Source organism: Topomyia yanbarensis, chromosome 2 (genome assembly GCF_030247195.1).
Source record: "Topomyia yanbarensis strain Yona2022 chromosome 2, ASM3024719v1, whole genome shotgun sequence".
NCBI classification, from domain to species: Eukaryota; Metazoa; Arthropoda; class Insecta; order Diptera; family Culicidae; genus Topomyia; species Topomyia yanbarensis.
Window position 1 is genome coordinate 253,705,061 of NC_080671.1, and position 21,675 is coordinate 253,726,735.

General features: G+C 35.0%; 2 protein-coding genes across 2 annotated transcripts in view; both read right to left on the reverse strand.

Moving 5' to 3' along the window:
- The window catches only part of LOC131678444 (inaD-like protein), a 1,280,364-nt gene that overhangs the window by 662,760 nt on the left and 595,929 nt on the right, over positions 1-21,675 (reverse strand). The gene's annotated exons all lie outside the window — the stretch shown is intronic.
- On the reverse strand, positions 5,174-9,991 carry LOC131678442 (uncharacterized). The gene is made up of 2 exons (XM_058958600.1): positions 9,366-9,991; positions 5,174-9,303 (listed from the first exon to the last, which is right to left on the reverse strand). The coding sequence occupies exon 2, from the start codon at positions 7,370-7,372 to the stop codon at positions 6,230-6,232; it is 1,143 nt and encodes a 380-aa protein (XP_058814583.1). The 5' UTR covers positions 7,373-9,303; positions 9,366-9,991; the 3' UTR covers positions 5,174-6,229.

The window sequence follows — 21,675 nt, forward strand, 5'->3', positions numbered from 1 at the left end:
TCAGATAATTGTTATTGTAATATTGAATTAAATCAGTCTGCATCAATAAATTTTCAACTTCAATCCAATATTTTTTGTGGGTGTGGTGGGGGGTGGGGTGGGGAGCGTTGTATGGTGTTAAACCCCAAAACCTTTTCTGGGCTACGCCATTGCTTGGAGTTATTTATTTCGCTTTTCATTTTCCGATATGTTTCAGATCGATCCGATGGTCATTAGTTAGAAAAATTGCAGTGAGAAGGTTCGCACAAATGAACATTTTTGCACTGATAAGTTATCAAGTTCCTTCCAGACAACTTGGAAGTGTTCGGTGATTATTTCTAGCGGTTGTAGATAGAAAAATGAAATACAAAATTCGATTTGTCGAAATAATGTTTGGCTTATTTCAATAGATTATTTCTATATTGAACAATAAATAGGCGACAAAGAGTAATCCACAAACAACAAGCCATAACTTTTAAAGTATTCAAAATAGATATTTGAAATCTTCAGTAAAGTTATTCGCAAAAGTAAGAGCTACAAATTTGTAGAAGGCATCATTTCGATATAATCACTTCCAAGAAAATTTCTGAAAATATCTCACTCATAGGGGGATCAATCAGCAAAAGCACAATACCAAAAGAAAGGGCATATTTCCTCCATTAAATTCTCCGAAGATACTATTGACCTAAAATAAGCCGTTTTGGCGTTAATAATAGATTACATGTTTTTGGTCATATTTCTGGCAATGGGAAATGATAAAAATCTTTCGTCCGCATTTAATGTTAAATATCTCTTTTGATAATAGTCCGATTTCAACAATCTATAGCTTGTTCGAAAGGTATTCGTTAAAGCTGTCTAAAAACATATAAATTGTTAATCTATATTGTCAATTTCGGCAGATAATTCAAAAAAACTGCAAAAAACGCCATTTTTACGCATTCAAACATTCATATCTTGGAAACTAAACATCAGAATCAAAAACAAATTAATAGCGTTCATACTGTTTTTTAGTTCTTTCATTTAAAATTGGTTTGGATAAGATCGGTTCAGCCATTGCTGAGAAACACGAATGAGAATTTGTCCGTTACATACACACACACACACAGACACACACACACACACAGACATTGTCCCAAATCGTCGAGCTGAGTCGATTGGTATATAAGACTCGGCCCTCCGGGCCTCGGAAAAAATCTTGAAAGTTTGAGCGAATTCTATACATTTCTTTTATAAGAAATGTAAAAAAGTTAGTGTTTTTGATGAGGTTTTTGTTAATTTTCTCAAAATAATGAATTATGATTATAGCAATATCTATTATCCAAAAGTTGGGCTTGAGAACGATTCATAATTTGTTTTTCAACATAATATTCCTATCTCTTCTCGTTTCTTTGCAATTTGACTTCTAAACTTTTCCTGTAATTGACTTGCAAGTTTGTAACTTTAGAAGGGGTTGCCAGCCAGAGACTTATATGCTACAACATAACTCACCGATGATGATTGGGTGCTGTGACTCGTTTTCCTCACCTTTCCTTATTGGGTCGATTTCCGCAAGTGAACTGATCCTGGCAAAAGAAATCACAAACGTTGTTCGCTGGTATATGGTTGGTTTATTGTAAAGATCTATTTGGAGAGCATAAAAATGTATGTATTAGGATCCAATCTATTTCTAATTTTAAGTTCTATGGTTTGAAGTTTCTTCTACTTAGCCTAGCCTTGTGTGTGAGTGTGTAAGTGTGTTCTAAGGGTATCCCACGGTGGTCGGGCACTAGCGACTGAGGACCCTGCCTCAGGCCAAGCTTGGCATCGGTTCGTGACCCTCCTCGGCGTCGGTCAGAACCTTAGGTTAACAGAACGGTTTTACAGTGTACGTGTGGTGTCAATGCATGTTTGTCCTCCTCTCGCAGTTATAGTTTTAATGTAGCGGATGTATTATAAAAACCTGGTTGGGTGGTATTTTATATTTTAATATTTTGTATTGTATTAATTAGCCTTAATTCATTTGTGAACATTTTAACTCACCGAGTAAACTCCGAATTAGCGCCTAATTCCTCATCATGAGCTGGCGCGCTTTAGAGTCGTATAGTTTTACTGCATGAAAGAGTTTCATATTTAGTATTAGATTTGCGTTTTATGTTGTGTATTTAGTTTACCCATTTGCTGGGCAGCTCAAAACTCCCGCCTGTCCAAACGACCGCCAATGATCAGAGCGCGGCTTCGGTCTATTGTCTGAACAGCGTCAGTCGGGGTTTTGCCCCTTAACTCTGTAATTATTAGTGTACTTAGGATGCTTCTCGTTTTTGTTACTTACTTAGTTTACCACTTTTCCGTACTATTAACACTTAATCACTCACGACTTTAGTTTTAAATGTTGGATTTTGACTTTTTTAAACTTTCTTTCGGGATGCAGAGTATTCGTAACGGACTCTTGCTGGTTACGGAAGAAATGAGGAAGATTCCTATGTCAGGAATCTTTTTTATTAGTTTTTCTGTTTAAGCCATTTTTAATTTTTAGTATTTTTAACAAAATGGATTATCATCGTACGGAGCTTTTTTATATTTTTTTTGACATGCATGTATTTTTGTATTATTGCAGCGAGGACTCACACCGTTGTGACCGTTGTAATAGGGTTTTCCGTCTTTAGATTTGTTTGTGTTGATCTGTTGTACGGTGTACTGAATTTGAACATTGGAGTAAACTATTCCGTTTCTTTTGTCAGAATATATTTTGTGTTGTAAGCAATTGTGACCTAGCCTTAAGTTCGCGTAACGGTCACAATTCCCCACCTTCACCTAAAAATGTTAATTTTGCAAATTCATATTTTTTTCAAAGTCATATTGTAACTCATCTGTCCATGAACAACGAGCCCTTATAAAATCACAGGCCTTTATTCAGTATTACCAAAGTAGTTCTTTTTCCTTAAATTTTGTATGCTATGATAGTTTGACATTGTGGATGTAGTCATGATTTAAAATAAGTTTTTGGTCAAGTGAAACAAATAAAAAAAAGTATAATACTTGCGAAATACTTGAGAGAATATTCGATTGCGAACAAAAATCTGAATCCCTTAGAACTTCAGCACGTAAACAGATTGTTCTATATTGACATCAGTGCACCGTCGTGCCCGAACAGAAAACAATAAAAACAGTCTGGTTTGCGCTATGGTTTTTTTGTTGAGATTCTTTAAAAAAATTCACTAAAGACGACAGGGACTTCATTTGTAGATTCTTTGTTAAGGAGCTGTTTCTTAACAAAGGTCCATGTGGGGTTTATAGGGATGACAACGTAAGATGGCAGGAGCAATCATGAATTCCTTGTCAAGGAGCTGCCTCTTGAGATGGGCCCATTAGGGAATAAAAGGGTACTCAAAGGGATTTTTTTACACTATCACAATCTTTTCTAAGAGGGAATTTTAGTGAGTTAATCGATTTGGTTCTATTTCAAAAAATTGATGTAGACATTCAAACACGTAAAAATAAATAAATTGAAAATTCACCTGATCAAGCTGGAATTAAATCTTGTGCTGCAAATATTCTTAAGTACTTTCCATCTTCATCCTCCAACTCATATGAGCTCGCACCTTTCTTAGCTCTTATCTTGCATGGTACATAAACTGGGCCTAACTTTGCCGCATAATTTTCCGCTGCACAAGACAGTTTAAAGTTTTTCTTATAAACAGCTTGTCCTATCTCGTACGTATTTGGGACTCCTTTGTGACGAGAGCCATAATTTCGCTTATATATTGCATATTGCTTTTCATTGTTCTCCAGCACCTTTTCAAAAAATGGATCTATCATTTTTCTCCTTCTGGAAACCAAATCCAGAAGTGGATCATTCGATTCATCCTGAAGCCGAGAATGATCTGAGCCATCCATTACAAGTTCAAAGCCATGAATTATGAAAAACGGCGTAAATCCTGTGGAGTTGTGTTTAGAATTGTTTAGAGAAAATTCGATTTCTTTGATTTTTGAATCCCAGAGCTTGTGATTGTCTTGAGTATAAGTACGAATGCATGCCAGAATAGTTCTGTTGACTCTTTCTACAGGATTGTTTTGACAGTGTCTTCTACTATTTAGGAAATGTTGCACCTTATATTGAGCTAATAGATTCTTTAAATCATTTCAAGTGAACGTAACTGCATTATCCGAAATCACTGTTTGAGGAATTCCATAAGGGAGAAACCATTCGTTTTTCACAATGTCAATTAAACTTTTACTAGAAATTTTCTTAACTGGGAAAAGCCTTGTCCATTTACTAAAAATATCCATGATAACTAAGAGATCTGTATTTCCATGCGTACTACGGACAAATCCACTTACATAATCCATTGCAATCATTTGGAATGGCTTAGTCGCTGGTTTCTGTGTTCCTAAGGGGGGAATAGTTGGAATGGTAGCATATTTTGACAGTTTACAAATTTTGCAACTTGTAAGAAAATTTTTCACGTCTATGTGCATTTTGGGCCAATAAAATTTTAATTTCAGTTTTTCTAAAGTTTTTTCCGAACCTAGATGCATTAGTTTTTCGTGGCTTTCTTGAATAAGACGGTCTTTATGGTCTGGTGGAACAACTGTTTTCCACTCATACCCCACATCACAAAATTCAGTATTTGCAGCTACAAACTTCAGTAAATTGCTCTCCTCGATTTTAAAATCAGGGTATGATTCCGGATCATTCTGTACTTTATTCTTTAAGTCATTATACCACGACGACGTGGATTGCGCAAATAAAGCCTCGACTGCTCTGCTCATTGCATCACAGACAACATTTTCTTTGCCTTTCCTATGTTTGACCGTCATATCATACTCCTGAAGTTTGATAGACCATCTTGAAAGTCTCGAGCTTGGTCTCCATTTATTTTGGCATACAAATGTTAAGGCTGAGCAATCTGTGATTAGGGTGAAATGAGAACCATCCAGATAACTCCGAAAATGCTCTAAAGTTTGAATGACTGCCAGTGCTTCCTTTTCGGTTGCAGCATAAGATTTTTCAGCAGGATTTAATTTTTTTTGAAAAATTCGCTATCACATGTTCTTTATTGTTGGTACTTTGAGTCAATATCCCCGCTATGGCCAAGTCACTGGCATCTGTCTGAATTGTGAATTCTTTCGACCAATCCGGATTGGTTAATACTGGATCAGACATAAGATTTTCTTTGATCATATTGAAAGAATTCTCTGCTGACAATGTCCATTTTACTCTACGAGGATTGCCTTTCAATAAATCTGTTATTGGGGCAATTAACCCACTGAAATCGGGGATAAAATTGCGGTAATAACCTGCCATCCCGATAAAACGACGAATTTCGCGCGGTGTTGATGGACGTTTATAATTTGATATCCCTTCAACAAGATCCGGATTCGGCTGCATGCCTTTTTCCGACAAAATAAACCCCAGGTATTTCACTCGACTCACACAAAATTTACTCTTATCATAGTTGATCGATAAATTAGCTTCGTTCAAGCATTGTGCTAGAATATTCAAATATTTTAAATGTTCCTCAAACGTGGTTGTCGCAATAATAATATCATCAAGATAAGCAAAAATAAATGGCTCAAATTTCCCTTGCTTAAGCACTTTATCAATTATTTTGCTCATCGTAGCACTGCTATTAATAAGTCCAAACGGTAATCGTTTAAATTGGTATAATCCATTCCCCAAAATTTTAAAACTTGTATATTTCCGACACGATTCTTTCAAATTGACTTGGAGAAATGATTCTTTCAAATCAATAACAGAAAAATATTTGCATTTTGGTAAATTACTCAAAACTCGTGCCGCATTCGACAAAGGGTAGGCATCCCTAACAGTGATTTGATTTAACTTTCGGGCATCAAGACAAAGTCTAACTTTCCCATCAGTTTTCTTCACAGGGACTACTTGTAATGCCCAGTCTGAATTTGACTCTTCTATCACTCCAGTTTTTAACAATCTGTTTATTTCCATATTTAATTCCCGTTGTATTTTAGGTGACCACGGATGTGGATTCAAGTGAATAGTCTATCCTCTGATAAAACTATTTCATGCTCTAGTACGTTACATGCCTCTAAGTATTCATCACCATTGGCTCGTTTAAATTTTAATTTTATGCTGTTCAATTCATTTTGCTGTTCTTGATTCAGGTTTAAGACAGATTCATCACTAGGCAACATATTAATTTCATTCATTTCCTCAGGCACATTTTTGTCAATACTAAAAACATATTTTTCCAGTTCGTCGTTTCCATCCAATGTTAATTTTATATTAAAATGGTCAAAAAAAATCTACTCCAAGTATGCACTTACTTCCCAACTTGGGGACAATTAAGCAGGGAAACATTTTCGTTCTGTTTTGCACTGTAAGGGGAACGTCAGTGAATCCAACAATTTCCAATTTCTCGCCACTAGCAGTTTTCAGATTTATTTCTTGATCTAATTTATTGACACCAAAATGCTCAAGTACATTGCCACATTGATTCCCCATTGCGGTTATGTTGCTGCCGGAATCTAGCAAGCCCATTATTTCCACCCCTAAAATCTTTAGTTTCAGAAAATATCTATTGTCACATTCTAAACTAACAATCGCTTCATTTATTTCCTCGTAATGATTTCTGAATTCATGGCCATCCCTATCCTGTTTTTCATTTTTGTATTCGCCACTCACCACACTCTTTTGGTTTTCAGTTTTCTGAGAGGGCTTTCCAATCTCAGGAGAAACTTCCTCTTGCAAGTTCTCCATCACATGTTTTTTTATCACAAAGGGACAATCTTCATAGTGGAAATCTGGAAGTCCACAAACATAACAGAACACTGATCTTCTAAAAAAGCACTTGGAAAAATGATGTCCTATTCTTCTGCAATTAAAGCACGTATTTTCAGGAGTTTTGTAAAATTCACGAATTTTTGTTGGAGACATATTTTTCCACGATGCAACGTGATTCTGTTCAACTGCATTTGAGTTCAACGTATTCCTTTTCCACTGTTTTTCATTATTAAATTTCCTCATTTTTCCTTCCCCATCGTTTCTGAAATTAGAGTGTGTAAATCTTCTTTCTGCCTTCGGGTTGGATGTGTACCTAGGTTTGTGTAGATTTTGGTTTTGCTCAGCACTTGCATTGCAAGAGAAATGTTCGCCCCTGTCTAAGCTTCTCGCTCTACTTGTCGAAGGCTGTGTAATATCACATTCAAAATTTTTTCTTTGTTCAAAGGCATTGGCAAATTTCTGTGTGAGTTCAGGGTCATTTGAATCAATTCTGATGCACAGTTCTTCTAAGCGAGCAAAAGAATTGATTTTTTTGGTTGACAGCATAGTACGATACTTATGCCGCATGGTATTCCAAATAATTTCAAACTTCTCTTTCTCACACATTGGATGTGTACTGCACAAAAAAAATTGTTCCATTCGAACTAGAAACATTGAAAATGATTAATTTCGACGTTGATACATTGTCATAGCTTTGCTTTTAACCACATAGTCAATATTGGATGGCAAAAATTCCTTTCTAAGGTATTCCACAAAAGTTTGCTAATCCATGTGACAAATAGTTGCCCATTACGCTATATACCACTGACTAGCAGCTCCTACAAGAAGTTGGTGAAAAGAAGATTTCAATTCAGCTTCTGAAACATTTTCCGAATTGGCAAAAAAATCTACTTGTCTGAGAAACAAATTGAGACCAATTCCACAATCAATTCCAGAGTATCTTATCGGCCATTTTGATATTGGCATCGATCGTCTCATGCAGAAAGAGTTTGCTGGGTATAAATTATTGTAAAATAAAGGCATCATCTCGCTATCCACTCCAGGCATTGTATGATTAGTAAACGACATTTCACTAGCTCTGTATTCACGACAATATTCATCTGATTCACTACTGCCCCTATCGCTCACCTGACTATCACAACGTATTTCCGCGGTTTGTACTGCTATACTTCTGGTGGCGATTTTATGCGTCCCTTCGATCGAAGCCCTCTTCCTATGGTTTAATTTTTCATTTCGCATCGAATTTTCTGCGCCGGCTTGAACATTGCCTTCGACTACATTTTCCGTTCCCGTTACCGCTGGATCGATCGAATCCGCGAATTTGAGCGGCATCGAGTGCCTCTTCCTTCTGCCCCTTTTAACCCTCTGTGGAGTTTCCCCCTCTTCTTGAGACATTCTCCTCTGTTTTTTTAACACTCCGCGCGCGTTGAAAGCCAGTCTTTACGGAACTCTTAGCACTTGATCGGTCGATGGTGAAAAAATAACTGATCTGCTCTTGTACTTTTTTTCTATTGTCCTCTCAATTCTAGGTCACTTGCTAATTCACTCGCACTTCCTAATCGTTTTATTATCTCTATCACACCTTTGATCTTGAATTTCCTATCGTCGCGTTTACTCGGTTTTTATATACTTTATCCGAACTTATAGCCTTGTATACCGTCTAGACAAACCATGTACAAAAGAAATAGGACCAGACTGTAGGTACTATTAGGAGATTTTGTTGTTGTTTATGGAGACGCATTCAATGCTGTTAGGTCGATGAAATATGACTGATCGACGCACTAGCATGAAGCATAGAACAAAAAATACAATGATTAAAAACATTAAATATCATTGAAAATCTATGCGAAGCATTCCAAATTTATAGAGTTATATGATTTCACTGATCATGAACATTATTCACTTGCGTAATACTTTTTGTTGGGCGCCATGTAACTTTAGAAGGGGTTGCCAGCCAGAGACTTATATGCTACAACATAACTCACCGATGATGATTGGGTGCTGTGACTCGTTTTCCTCACCTTTCCTTATTGGGTCGATTTCCGCAAGTGAACTGATCCTGGCAAAAGAAATCACAAACGTTGTTCGCTGGTATATGGTTGGTTTATTGTAAAGATCTATTTGGAGAGCATAAAAATGTATGTATTAGGATCCAATCTATTTCTAATTTTAAGTTCTATGGTTTGAAGTTTCTTCTACTTAGCCTAGCCTTGTGTGTGAGTGTGTAAGTGTGTTCTAAGGGTATCCCACGGTGGTCGGGCACTAGCGACTGAGGACCCTGCCTCAGGCCAAGCTTGGCATCGGTTCGTGACCCTCCTCGGCCTCGGTCAGAACCTTAGGTTAACAGAACGGTTTTACAGTGTACGTGTGGTGTCAATGCATGTTTTTCCTCCTCTCGCAGTTATAGTTTTAATGTAGCGGATGTATTATAAAAACCTGATTGGGTGGTATTTTATATTTTAATATTTTGTATTGTATTAATTAGCCTTAATTCGTTTGTGAACATTTTAACTCACCGAGTAAACTCCGAATTAGCGCCTAATTCTTCATCATGAGCTGGCGCGCTTTAGAGTCGTATAGTTTTACTGCATGAAAGAGTTTCATATTTAGTATTAGATTTGCGTTTTATGTTGTGTATTTAGTTTACCCATTGGCTGGGCAGCTCAAAACTCCCGCCTGTCCAAACGACCGCCAATGATCAGAGCGCGGCTTCGGTCTATTGTCTGAACAGCGTCAGTCGGGGTTTTGCCCCTTAACTCTGTAATTATTAGTGTACTTAGGATGCTTCTCGTTTTTGTTACTTACTTAGTTTACCACTTTTCCGTACTATTAACACTTAATCACTCACGACTTTAGTTTTAAATGTTGGATTTTGACTTTTTTAAACTTTCTTTCGGGATGCAGAGTATTCGTAACGGACTCTTGCTGGTTACGGAAGAAATGAGGAAGATTCCTATGTCAGGAATCTTTTTTATTAGTTTTTCTGTTTAAGCCATTTTTAATTTTTAGTATTTTTAACAAAATGGATTATCATCGTACGGAGCTTTTTTATATTTTTTTTGACATGCATGTATTTTTGTATTATTGCAGCGAGGACTCACACCGTTGTGACCGTTGTAATAGGGTTTTTCTGTCTTTAGATTTGTTTGTGTTGATCTGTTGTACGGTGTACTGAATTTGAACATTTGAGTAAACTATTCCGTTTCTTTTGCCAGAATATGTTTTGTGTTGTAAGCAATTGTGACCTAGCCTTAAGTTCGCGTAACGGTCACAAGTTCTTAAAAGACTCTAATCTAGAGTGTATCATATCAAAGAACAAATTATACAACTTTTAAATACTAACAATTTGAATGATTTAAATAGTGATGTTAACTATTAAGATTTCGCGAAGTGAACGACAAATCGATCAAAATTGTTAAATTTTAAATAAATTACTGTGAAAAGATTACTTAACCTAATTCGCTGAAACATTTGAGGACATTTTTTAGTGGAAAATTTTCTCACCTATCTAATGGATCTAAAAGATTTGAAATACAAAGTATACTTTTTGAGTTAGAGTTATTTTAAGACAACTAAGTTTTTAACACAAAAAGTTCAATAACTTAGTAACGGTTGAGATTTGATGGTATGTGTAGAACGATTTTTTTCTCCAAATAAGACAATCAATCATCCCTCGAGAGGTTCCTAACCATGAACCAAGCACCCTGTATATATATATATATATATATATATATATATATATATATATATATATATATATATATATATATATATATATATATATATATATATATATATATATATATATATATATATATATATATATATATATATATATATATATATATATATATATATATATATATATATATATATATATATATATATATATATATATATATATATATATATATATATATATATATATATATATATATATATATATATATATATATATATATATATATATAAGTTAAGCGCGAATCCGCCCTAACCATAAATGGCAACTCGGCCAAAAGCATCGTAGCAACACCCGAAATAGCTGAGCCAGCGTCGCGTACGTGGAACACGCGTGAACGACCAAACATCGGACCATCATGGGAGCCACCGTTACCAGGTGCAAGATCAGCAGTTCTAGGAATCAAGCTAGGGACTCAGGTGTTCGATAAACATTGAATAAATCAGTCTTTAGTGTGCTGTCGCGTAGGTTAGTTCAGTTTTACTTTTTAAAAAGAAATTTTCCAAAGCAGAGGCTTTTACTGGCGCAGTCGGCACTGGATTTCTTTAATTTTGTCCGGTAAGGAACCGTCCGCGAACGAAAATCGTGCGATTAGAGTCAAAGTTTTAGAAGTCCACAGAACCTTAGGTCGCGAGTGAATATCGGACACACGGAGCAGAAATCTTTACAAGTAAGCCGTTTTAACTATTAATATAAAGGACGATTGGTTGCTTCTTGAAAAAAATAAAGCACCATCCCGTCTACCAAAAACCCCTAAAAATTTTACTAATTCAGAAACTCAAGCCCCCACCAGTAGTAAGTGAGAGTTTGTATATCACATAAGTGAGCCTACTAACATAAAACAAAAAACGTTAACCAAATTAGCCTAACAGTAGTAACTAAACACAAGTGACAAGTGATTAGCGTTTAGAAATGGAACACCAAAACTCACACTTTTACTCCTATCCTTCCCCCAAAACCAGCAGCTTACATGCCAATAAATCCTATGCGACCTCCTCCAGGCTTCCTACAACCTCGACCACCTCCAACCTTCCAACAATTTCGACCTCCTCAGATGTTTTCACAGTATCACCCCCCTCAAAACGCTCAACAATACAGGCCATCTCCACCTATCCAACAATTCCTACCTCCTCCACCTTTCCGACAAGGTCAACCCCCGCAATTTAGACAACCTCAGTACAATCAGCAATTTCCCAAACCAGTCCCTATGGAAGTCGATCCTTCCATCAGGAGCCGACAAATTAATTATATGAATCGCTCACACCCTACAAGAGCTAATCATGGTCCACATTATCAACTACAAGTCAACAACGAACCCTATGAGTATTTCTATGACGAATTTGATATTCCTGACCCTCAGGCACAATATGAAATGCCGAACTCATATCAGCAACCTGAGAATTCACCACCCGCAGACGAATATGCAGAGCAAACTTCTCAAACACAAAACGACAACACTAATAATAATGAAGAGGGAGACGATTTAAATTTTCTGATGGCTCAAGGTCACCATCCGACGACCTATAGAATTTCATTCCTTACATTACGATACAAACATCAAAAGGTTCACTAAAATTTCTCATTGACACCGGCGCTAATAAAAATTACATTAGCCCGCGACACGTCAACCTCGAAAGGTGTCGTTTTACGGAACCCATCAAAGTCCGTGATATTAGTGGTTCACACTGTTTAAATCAGTACGTCGAATTTAGTCCGTTCCCACAAAACGAAAAATTAAGATTTTACGAATTTCATGACTTTTTCGATGGATTGATTGGTTACCAATCCTCACAAAAGTTAAAGGCTGATATTCTGACCACCTCTAATGAACTCAAATTGCCAAACAATACAATCAAAATGCATCGCAAATATCCGAACACAACCCAGGTAACGCTCAATGCTCACGAGATCAAAACAATTAACCTTCCCGTGAGTTCCACAGAAGGAGATTTTCTTCTAGAAGATAATTTAAAAATTAATCCCAACATAGTTATCGCATCCGGCATATACCATGCAAACGACAATAGAGCATTCTTCCGAATTTCAATTCGGATACTCCTACAAAATTCTTGATTACGGATCCTCTAAACATTGAAATTAATAATTTCGAAACAAGTACACCCAACCTTAACCAACCCGATATAAAACAATCGCTTTTAAAACAGCTGCGGACCACACATTTGAATAAAGAAAAAGAATCCAAACTTCTGCAGCTCATATTGAAATATGAAGACGTATTTTTCATTGAAGGTGAAAAACTTACATCTTACATCTTATTAAGCACAAAATTAATACGAAAGATGACCCATCAGTACATGCTAAATCGTACCGTTACCCTTTCTGTCATAGAGAAGAGGTACAACGTCAAATTACGAAAATGCAGACCAAGGCATCATTCGGCATTCGAATAGTCCATGGACATCACCAGTTTGGATCGTCGAATAAAAATTAGACGCTTCTGGAAAGAAAAAGTGGCGACTTGTAATAGACTACAGAAAACTTAATGAAAAAACGGTCGACGACCGTTACCCCATACCCAATATTACAGATATCCTCGACAAATTAGGTCGTTGTATGTATTTTACAACCTTAGACCACGCCTCTGGTTTCCACCAAGTCGAAGTCGAAAAAGTAGATATTCCAAAAACTGTATTTAGTGTAGAAAATGGACACTATGAGTTTTTGCGAATGCCTTTTGGGTTGAAAAATGCACCTTCAACGTTCCAGCGCGTGATGGACAACGTGCTGAGGGAACACATCGGAGTCATATGTTTAGTGTACATGGATGACATCATTGTCTTTTCTACCAGTCTAACTGAGCATCTCGACAATTTGTCAAAAATTTTCGCGACATTGAAAAAAAGAAATCTGAAGGTACAATTGGACAAGAGCGAATTCCTGCAAAAGGAGGTTGCCTTCCTGGGCCATATTGTGACTTCGGAAGGTGTCAAACCCAATCCCGACAAAATTAAAATTGTAAAAGAACGGCCATTGTCATCAAATGAAAAAGAACTACGTGGTTTCCTAGGTATTTTAGGATACTACCGCAAATTCATTAAAGACTTCGCTAAAATAGCCAAGCCACTGACCAATGCCCTTAGAAAAGGTGAAGGCATTTCTCACTTGAGAAACTTCGTTGAAGCATTCGAAAAATGTAAAAATATTCTATCAGGGAGCAATATTCTGCACTATCCTGACTTTTCCAAACAATTCATACTTACCACAGATGCCTCCAACTTCGCAATCGGCGCTGTGTTATCTCAAGGAATTTTAGAAAGTGATAAGCCGATAGCCTTCGCTTCCAGAACTTTGAATAAGTCAGAGGAAAATATTCAGCTATAGAGAAAGAACTATTGGCTGTTGTATGGGCTTGCAAATATTTTCGCCCTTACTTATATGGCCGGAAGTTTATTCTTTATACTGATCATAAACCTCTCACATATGGGCTTAATCTGAAAGACACTAACAATAGGCTTGTCCATTGGCGTCTTTCACTTAGCGAATTTGATTACGAGATACGTTACCGTCCTGGTAAACAAAACATAGTCGCAGACAGTTTATCAAGGATTCGGAACGAAATTAATGTAAATGAGGAGAAAATCTCATCCGATAATGCCACGGTGCATTCTGCGGATACAGACGACTCCGAATTTATCCCGTGTACTGAGCTCCCGGTGAACACCTTTAGTAATCAAATAATTTTGAGAGTCGGGCCTGACGAGCCAGACAATTACGAACAAATATTCCCCAGAGTATATCGAAGAACGATAACAAAATCTGTCTTCGGTGTACCAGTTTTGATCCGTATATTCAAAGATTACATGGACCTTAGACGGACTAATTGTATCTACTGCCCGGAAATTATTATGAACATCATCCAGATTACTTATAAAAACTACTTTAGCAGGGCTAAACCGTTTAAAATCGTCATTTCGCAAAAACTTCTGATAGATTTACAAACACCCGAAGAACAGAACCTCGTGATAGAACAAACGCACGAATGTGCACACAGAGGAATCTGGGAAAATAATCAGCAAATAATAAAGAGGTATTATTTTCCGAAGATGAAAATAAAAATCAGAGAGTTCATCAAACTTTGCGACATATGTAACAAAAATAAATACGACCGGCATCCCTACAAAATTATATTAGGATCAACACAAAATCCGAACAGACCGCTTGACATAGTTCACGTAGACATCTTTGTAGCAGAAAAAGAACACTTTCTGTCATTCTTAGACAAATTTTCCAGATACGGTACTTTAGTACACATCAAATCCCGAAACATTTTAGATATAAGAAAAGGGTTAACTAAATTTTTCAAAATCTACGGGACACCACGCTTAATCGTATGCGACAACAAGCCAGCCCTTAAGTCTATAGAAGTTCGTGGCCTCCTGCATGACTTAAATATCGAAATATTCTTCACACCACCTAACCACAGTGAAAAAAACGGTACGGTTGAACGATTTCATTCAACCATAGCAGAAATATTTCGCTGTAACAAACCAAATTACGAAGATCTAAACATTAAAGAAATATTTAACATTGCGTGTACACTGTATAACAACACAATTCACTCTGCAATAAAACTCAAACCTAGGGAAGTTTTCTACGGGTTGAAAGATCAACAAGAAAGACCCCTCAATATAGAATTAGTAGTAAAGGCCCGCAACGAACTCTATGACGAGGTTATGCTCGCACACAATAGATCAAAGCTAAGAAATTTGGAATATCATAATAAACACAGAGAACCAGAACCGGAAATAGAACCAAATGCCATAGGCAACAAAGCCAAAATATTTACCAGTCCGAGCATCAGAAAACAAGGGTAGAATACTTGTAGATGACTCTGGCCGGGAAATACATAAAGATAATGTCAAAAGAATTTAACAGATTTTGTACTTTCAGAAAACGAGATGATCGACGCCTGCAGAATCCTCCTGCTTTGCCTCCTATTCACTCTTCCCATCACACCCTATTCACGGTCCATCCAGATACATGACATAACAAACAACGCAGGTGCGTTGCTTCTTCAAAGAGGGGAGGGAGGAATAATAGCGGGGTATGATAGACTTTTACACATAATCGATTTCACAAAATTTGACGTGTCTGTCGCAATAATTGAGAACGTAATAAGTCAGATAAAAAATTCTACAGATTTTTCAGAAATAATTCTAACTAAATTAACTGAAATAAAGTTCATCCTTAGTACCTTGCACGACAGACCAAAAAATAAACGTTCAATTCACATATTAGGAAGCATAATAAAAACCGATTTAATCCACCTAGCAGTGAGATGAGACATTTCTTACACATTTCACTATTGGATTAGTTTGCAGAACTCACGAGAAGTAGGCACCCAACTAGAGGTGGGATGAAAACAGTTTCTAGTCTTGCACGAATAAAATCTCGAATAAACTGAATAAATTATAGAAATCGACAAAACGACCGAAATAAAAAAAGTAAAGCAAAAAATGAAATAATAGGTTTTTAAATTCATAAAATGAGTAGAAAAATTAATGTAAATCAAAATTATCAAATACACGAATCAAATTAGATTAGGTTATTAAATAAAAATTAAGATTATATATAGAAATAGTTATAAGATTAAGAATAATTGACTCATACTAACAAATTGAATGAAATAAAACGAATGACTGAACATGAAATGCATAAAATTAAAGATGTGAATCAAATGAATCAAATGAATCAAATGAATCAAATGAATCAAATGAATCAAATGAATCAAATGAGTCAAATGAGTCAATTGAATCAAATGAATCAAATTAATCAAATGAATTAAATGAATCAAATGAATCAAATGAATCAAATGAATCAAATGAATCGAATGAATCGAATGAATCGAATGAATCAAATGAATCAAATAAATCAAATGAATCAAATGAATCAAATGAATCAAATGAATCAAATGAATGAAATGAATGAAATGAATGAAATGAATGAAATGAATGAAATGAATGAAATGAATGAAATGAATGAAATGAATGAAATGAATGAAATGAATCAAATGAATCAAATGAATCAAATGAATCAAATGAATCAAATGAATCAAATGAATCAAATGAATCAAATGAATCAAATGAATCAAATGAATCAAATGAATCAAATTATTCAAATGAATCAGATGAATCAAATGAATCAAATGAATCACAGGAATCACAGGAATCACATGAATCACATGAATCAAATGAATCAAATGAATCAAATGAATCAAATGAATCAAATGAATCAAATGAATCAAATGAATCAAATGAATCAAATGAATCAAATGAATCAAATGAATCAAATGAATCAAATGAATCAAATGAATCAAATGAATCAAATGAATCAAATGAATCAAATGAATCAAATGAATCAAATGAATCAAATGAATCAAATGAATCAAATGAATCAAATGAATCAAATGAATCAAATGAATCAAATGAATCAAATGAATCAAATGAATCAAATGAATCAAATGAATCAAATGAATCAAATGAATCAAATGAATCAAATGAATCAAATGAATCAAATGAATCAAATGAATCAAATGAATCAAATGAATCAAATGAATCAAATGAATCAAATGAATCAAATGAATCAAATGAATCAAATGAATCAAATGAATCAAATGAATCAAATGAATCAAATGAATCAAATGAATCAAATGAATCAAATGAATCAAATGAATCAAATGAATCAAATGAATCAAATGAATCAAATGAATCAAATGAATCAAATGAATCAAATGAATCAAATGAATCAAATGAATCAAATGAATCAAATGAATCAAATGAATCAAATGAATCAAATGAATCAAATGAATCAAATGAGTCAAATGAGTCAAATGAATCAAATGAATCAAATGAATCAAATGAATCAAATGAATCAAATGAATCAAATGAATCAAATGAATCAAATGAATCAAATGAATCAAATGAATCAAATGAATCAAATGAATCACATGAATCAAATGAGTCAAATGAATCAAATGAATCAAATGAATCTAATGACTCAAATGAATCAAATGAATCCAATGAATCAAATGAATCAAATGAATCATATGAATCAAATGAACCAAATGAATTTAATGAATCAAATTGATTTAATTCATCCAGTGAATACAATGAATCAAATTAATGAAATGGATCAAATGAATAAAAAGAATGAAGGAACAAAATGAATAAAGTAGAAAATAAATGAAATGCTTAAATAAAACAAACGAATCAAATAAACAAAATGAACTGAAGTGATAAAATGAATAAAAAGAAGAAAATGAGCAGAATAAAATGCATTGATTAAAATGAAAAATTAAACAGTGGTAAAAGGTTATAAATTAACATAAAGAAAAAAAAATTGAATTGAATAAATTATTTGGATGAAATGATTAAAACTGAAAAAGCAGTCAGATTATTAAAATGAAGAAACTGAACAAAATGAATAAACTGGAAAAAATTAATAAAATGCATACAATGAAAACAATGAATAAAATAAGTTAAATGAATGATATGAGTAAAATGCACAAAAAGAATAAACTGATCAGGGTGATTCCAAAGAATGAAACGAATAAAATAAGTAAAATGAACGCAGATGAACAAAACGAATAAAAAGATGCTGAATGAAATAATTAATTGAAATGAAATGGTCATATATTTGAAGCTAAAAACATTTTTGAATAAAGAAAATGAACAAACCGGATTGTACGAATTTGAGAACCATTGCATCAGAAAGTTTTGAAAGGTTTTTGAAAATCTGAGAAAAGGCCAATAAATATGGACTTTCTAGGGCTTCCATCTTTTTTTGGTATTATTCTTTTTGTTTTCATGCTTGTTTACTTGACGGCGTCGTTTTATGATTATCTGGTGTTTCTACTTTATTGTTGTACCTTAATTAGTTATCAGGAACCTGGAACGTTCAATTTACTTTGGGATTCGAAGTTTACTTTTAGGTCACATATTCCCGAAAAAAAAGATTTATGTACAGAACAGAATTTACTGGTCCAGTATTACGCGCAATTGAAAATAGTAAAGTGAGACAATGTCACATGTGCTTTCAAGCCCCTTGAACAGAGAACGACAGGGAGAATGCGATTCGTGAATGAGACAGGTAGATATTTCAAAGTTTTTTAGACACATTGTAGTTGCATCCCCCATCGAGGGTGGGTACTTTGGGAAACTTCTTTTCCTGGATCTAATTTGTGGATATATTTGGTCTTTAATCCGTTATTTTTCATGAAAGTTCGTACCAATACAACGAATGTGCTGCTGATACAACTCATGGTTCATTCGCCTGCGCAACGTTCCGTCTTCCATCTGCACGCCACCATAGATGGTACGCAACACCTTTCGTTCGAAAACTTCAAGGGCGCGTTGGTCCTCCACGAGCATAGTCCAGGTCTCGTGGCCGTAGAGGACCACTGATCTAATCAGCGTCTTATAGATAATCAACTTCGTGCGGCGGCGAATTTTGTTCGACCGGAGCGTCCTCCGGAGTTCAAAGTAGGCACGATTTCCCGCCAAGATCCGTCTCTGAATTTCTCTGCTGTTATCATTGTCGTCGGTTACCAGTGAGCCCAAATACATGAATTCGTCGACCATCTCGATTTCGTCACCGTCAATCCGAACATGGGTGGGATGTTCACATTGTCGTCTCTAGAACCTCTTCCTCTCTTGTATTTTGTCTTCGAAACGTTGATGGCAAGTCCAATCCTGCTGGCCTCAGCTTTCAGTCTTTGAGTGTTTCATTCAAAATTCAATAGAGATACGAATAGTTCAAATATCGCACGTGGAATGTCTCTTTTGGAAATTTTCATCGTCAAACTTTCATATTACTCAGTTAAGCCAAATATTTTCTGATTTAGCCATGAATTTCCTTAATTATAGTGTAGATACAGGCTTTGAATACAATTGAATTAAAGTTGAGTTGATGAAGCAGCAGACAAAAAATAGTTTTGTTTTCTCAAACCTTCACAATTACAATTAATAAATATTTCAGATTGGCAGAAGATCTTATCACACAACTTAGAGAAGAAAGAAAGAGAGAGAGAGAGAGAGAGAGAGAGAGAGAGAGAGAGAGAGAGAGAGAGAGAGAGAGAGAGAGAGAGAGAGATGGGGGCGTGTGAGGAATGGCAAATGATGGTTAATGCAGTGACAATTATTTTATAGGTATATTATTATGATATATTGATTTCTTACATTCTTATCATAAATAATGTAAGTAGTAATTTTTGCGCCATAACCAGTATAACCTAAATCTTGTAAAAGATCTAAATTTTTGCTAGATTTTTGGGCTTCAAACATACAGTTGCTTTCGGTGACGCCACGAGTATAATTATATGAGAAATCTTTTATCTCACTACTAGGTGAATTACTTTTTGATCTGTGTATTGATATACCATCCAACATTTACCTCATGATTGAACGCAATGCCTAATCCAAGGGATAAATACTAGAACTCACTGTTTCTTTATCAACACATTATTTTGTCTTTGAAGTGAACTTATATATGGATTTTTGAGAAACAGTTCATTTATTATAAAGATAATTCACATAATAAGATAATTGAGTTTCACAAAATGTTCCCAACATCGAATTCCTTGAATCACGTAGATGTGTTTTCATACCCCGATATTCAAAATTGGTTTAGTTTTGCCCCTAAAACACCAGTAAAGCAATACTCTATATGAAACAATCTCATTTTTACATTTCTTATAAAAGAAATGTATAGAATTCGCTCAAACTTTCAAGATTTTTTCCGAGGCCCGGAGGGCGAGTCTTATATACCAATCGACTCAGCTCGACGATTTGGGACAATGTCTGTGTGTGTGTGTGTGTGTGTGTGTGTGTGTGTGTGTGTGTGTGTGTGTGTGTGTGTGTGTGTGTGTGTGTGTGTGTGTGTGTGTGTGTCTGTGTGTGTGTGTATGTAACGGACAAATTCTGATTCGTGTTTCTCAGCAATGGCTGAACCGATCTTATCCAAACCAATTTTAAATGAAAGAACTAAAAAACAGTATGAACGCTATTAATTTGTTTTTGATTCTGATGTTTAGTTTTTAAGATATGAATGTTTGAATGCGTAAAAATGGCGTTTTTTGCAGTTTTTTAAATTATCTGCCGGAATTGACGGAATAGATTAACAATTTATATGTTTTTAGACAGCTTAAACAAATACCTTTTGAACAAGCTATAGATTGTTGAAATCGGACTATTATCAAAAGAGATATTTAACATTAAATGCGGACGAAAGATTTCTATCATTTCCCATTGCCAGAAATATGACCAAAAACACGTAATCTATTATTAACGCCAAAACGGCTTATTTTAGGTCAATAGTATCTTCGGAGAATTTAATGGAGGCGATATGCTCTTTCTTTTGGTATTGTGCTTTTGCTGATTAATCCCCCTATGAGTGAGATATTTTCACAAATTTTCTTGGAAGTGATTATATCGAAATGGTGCCTTCAGCAAATTTGTAGCTCTTACTTTTACGAATAACTTTACTGAAGACTTCAAATATCTATTTTGAATACTTTAAAAGTTATGGCTTGTTGTTTGTGGATTACGCTTCGTCGCCTATTTATTGTTCAATATAGTAATAATCTATTGAAATAAGCCAAACATTATTTCGATAAATCGAATTTTGTATTTCATTTTTCTATCTACAACCGCTAGAAATAATCACCGAACACTTCCAAGTTGTCTGGAAGGAACTTGATAACTTATCAGTGCAAAAATGTTCATTTGTGCGAACCTTCTGACTGCAATTTTTCTAACTTATGACCATCGGATCGATCTGAAACCTTTCGGAAAATGAAAAGCGAAATAAATAACTCCAAGCAACGGCGTAGCCAAGAGAAGGTTTTAACACCTTACAGTCCCCCCCCCCCCACCACACAAAAAAAAAATTGGATTGGAGTTGAAAATTTATTGATGCACACTGATTTAATTCAATATTACAATAACATTATCTGATCCGTAGATTTAACCTGTTGTTGTAAACATCATGAGGACTTTTGATAAATTGTCGGAATGGGGTCCTGATATGTAACTGATCTATTGGTCTTGATTTCACAGTTGTCTAATAGCATCAATATCAAATTCATGCCTGAAAACATTCCAATAGAAAATTCCAGAGTTCTGTAATCAATCATAATCCTCAGATTTCTTTTCAAATTTTCTGCTTTTTTCCTACACAATATTACGAAAGCTTATTACAC

Coding starts and splice junctions, on each gene's coding strand:
- LOC131678442 (XM_058958600.1), bottom strand. CDS start 7,372: ATGTTTCTAGTTCGAATGGAACAATTTTTTTTGTGCAGTACACATCCA.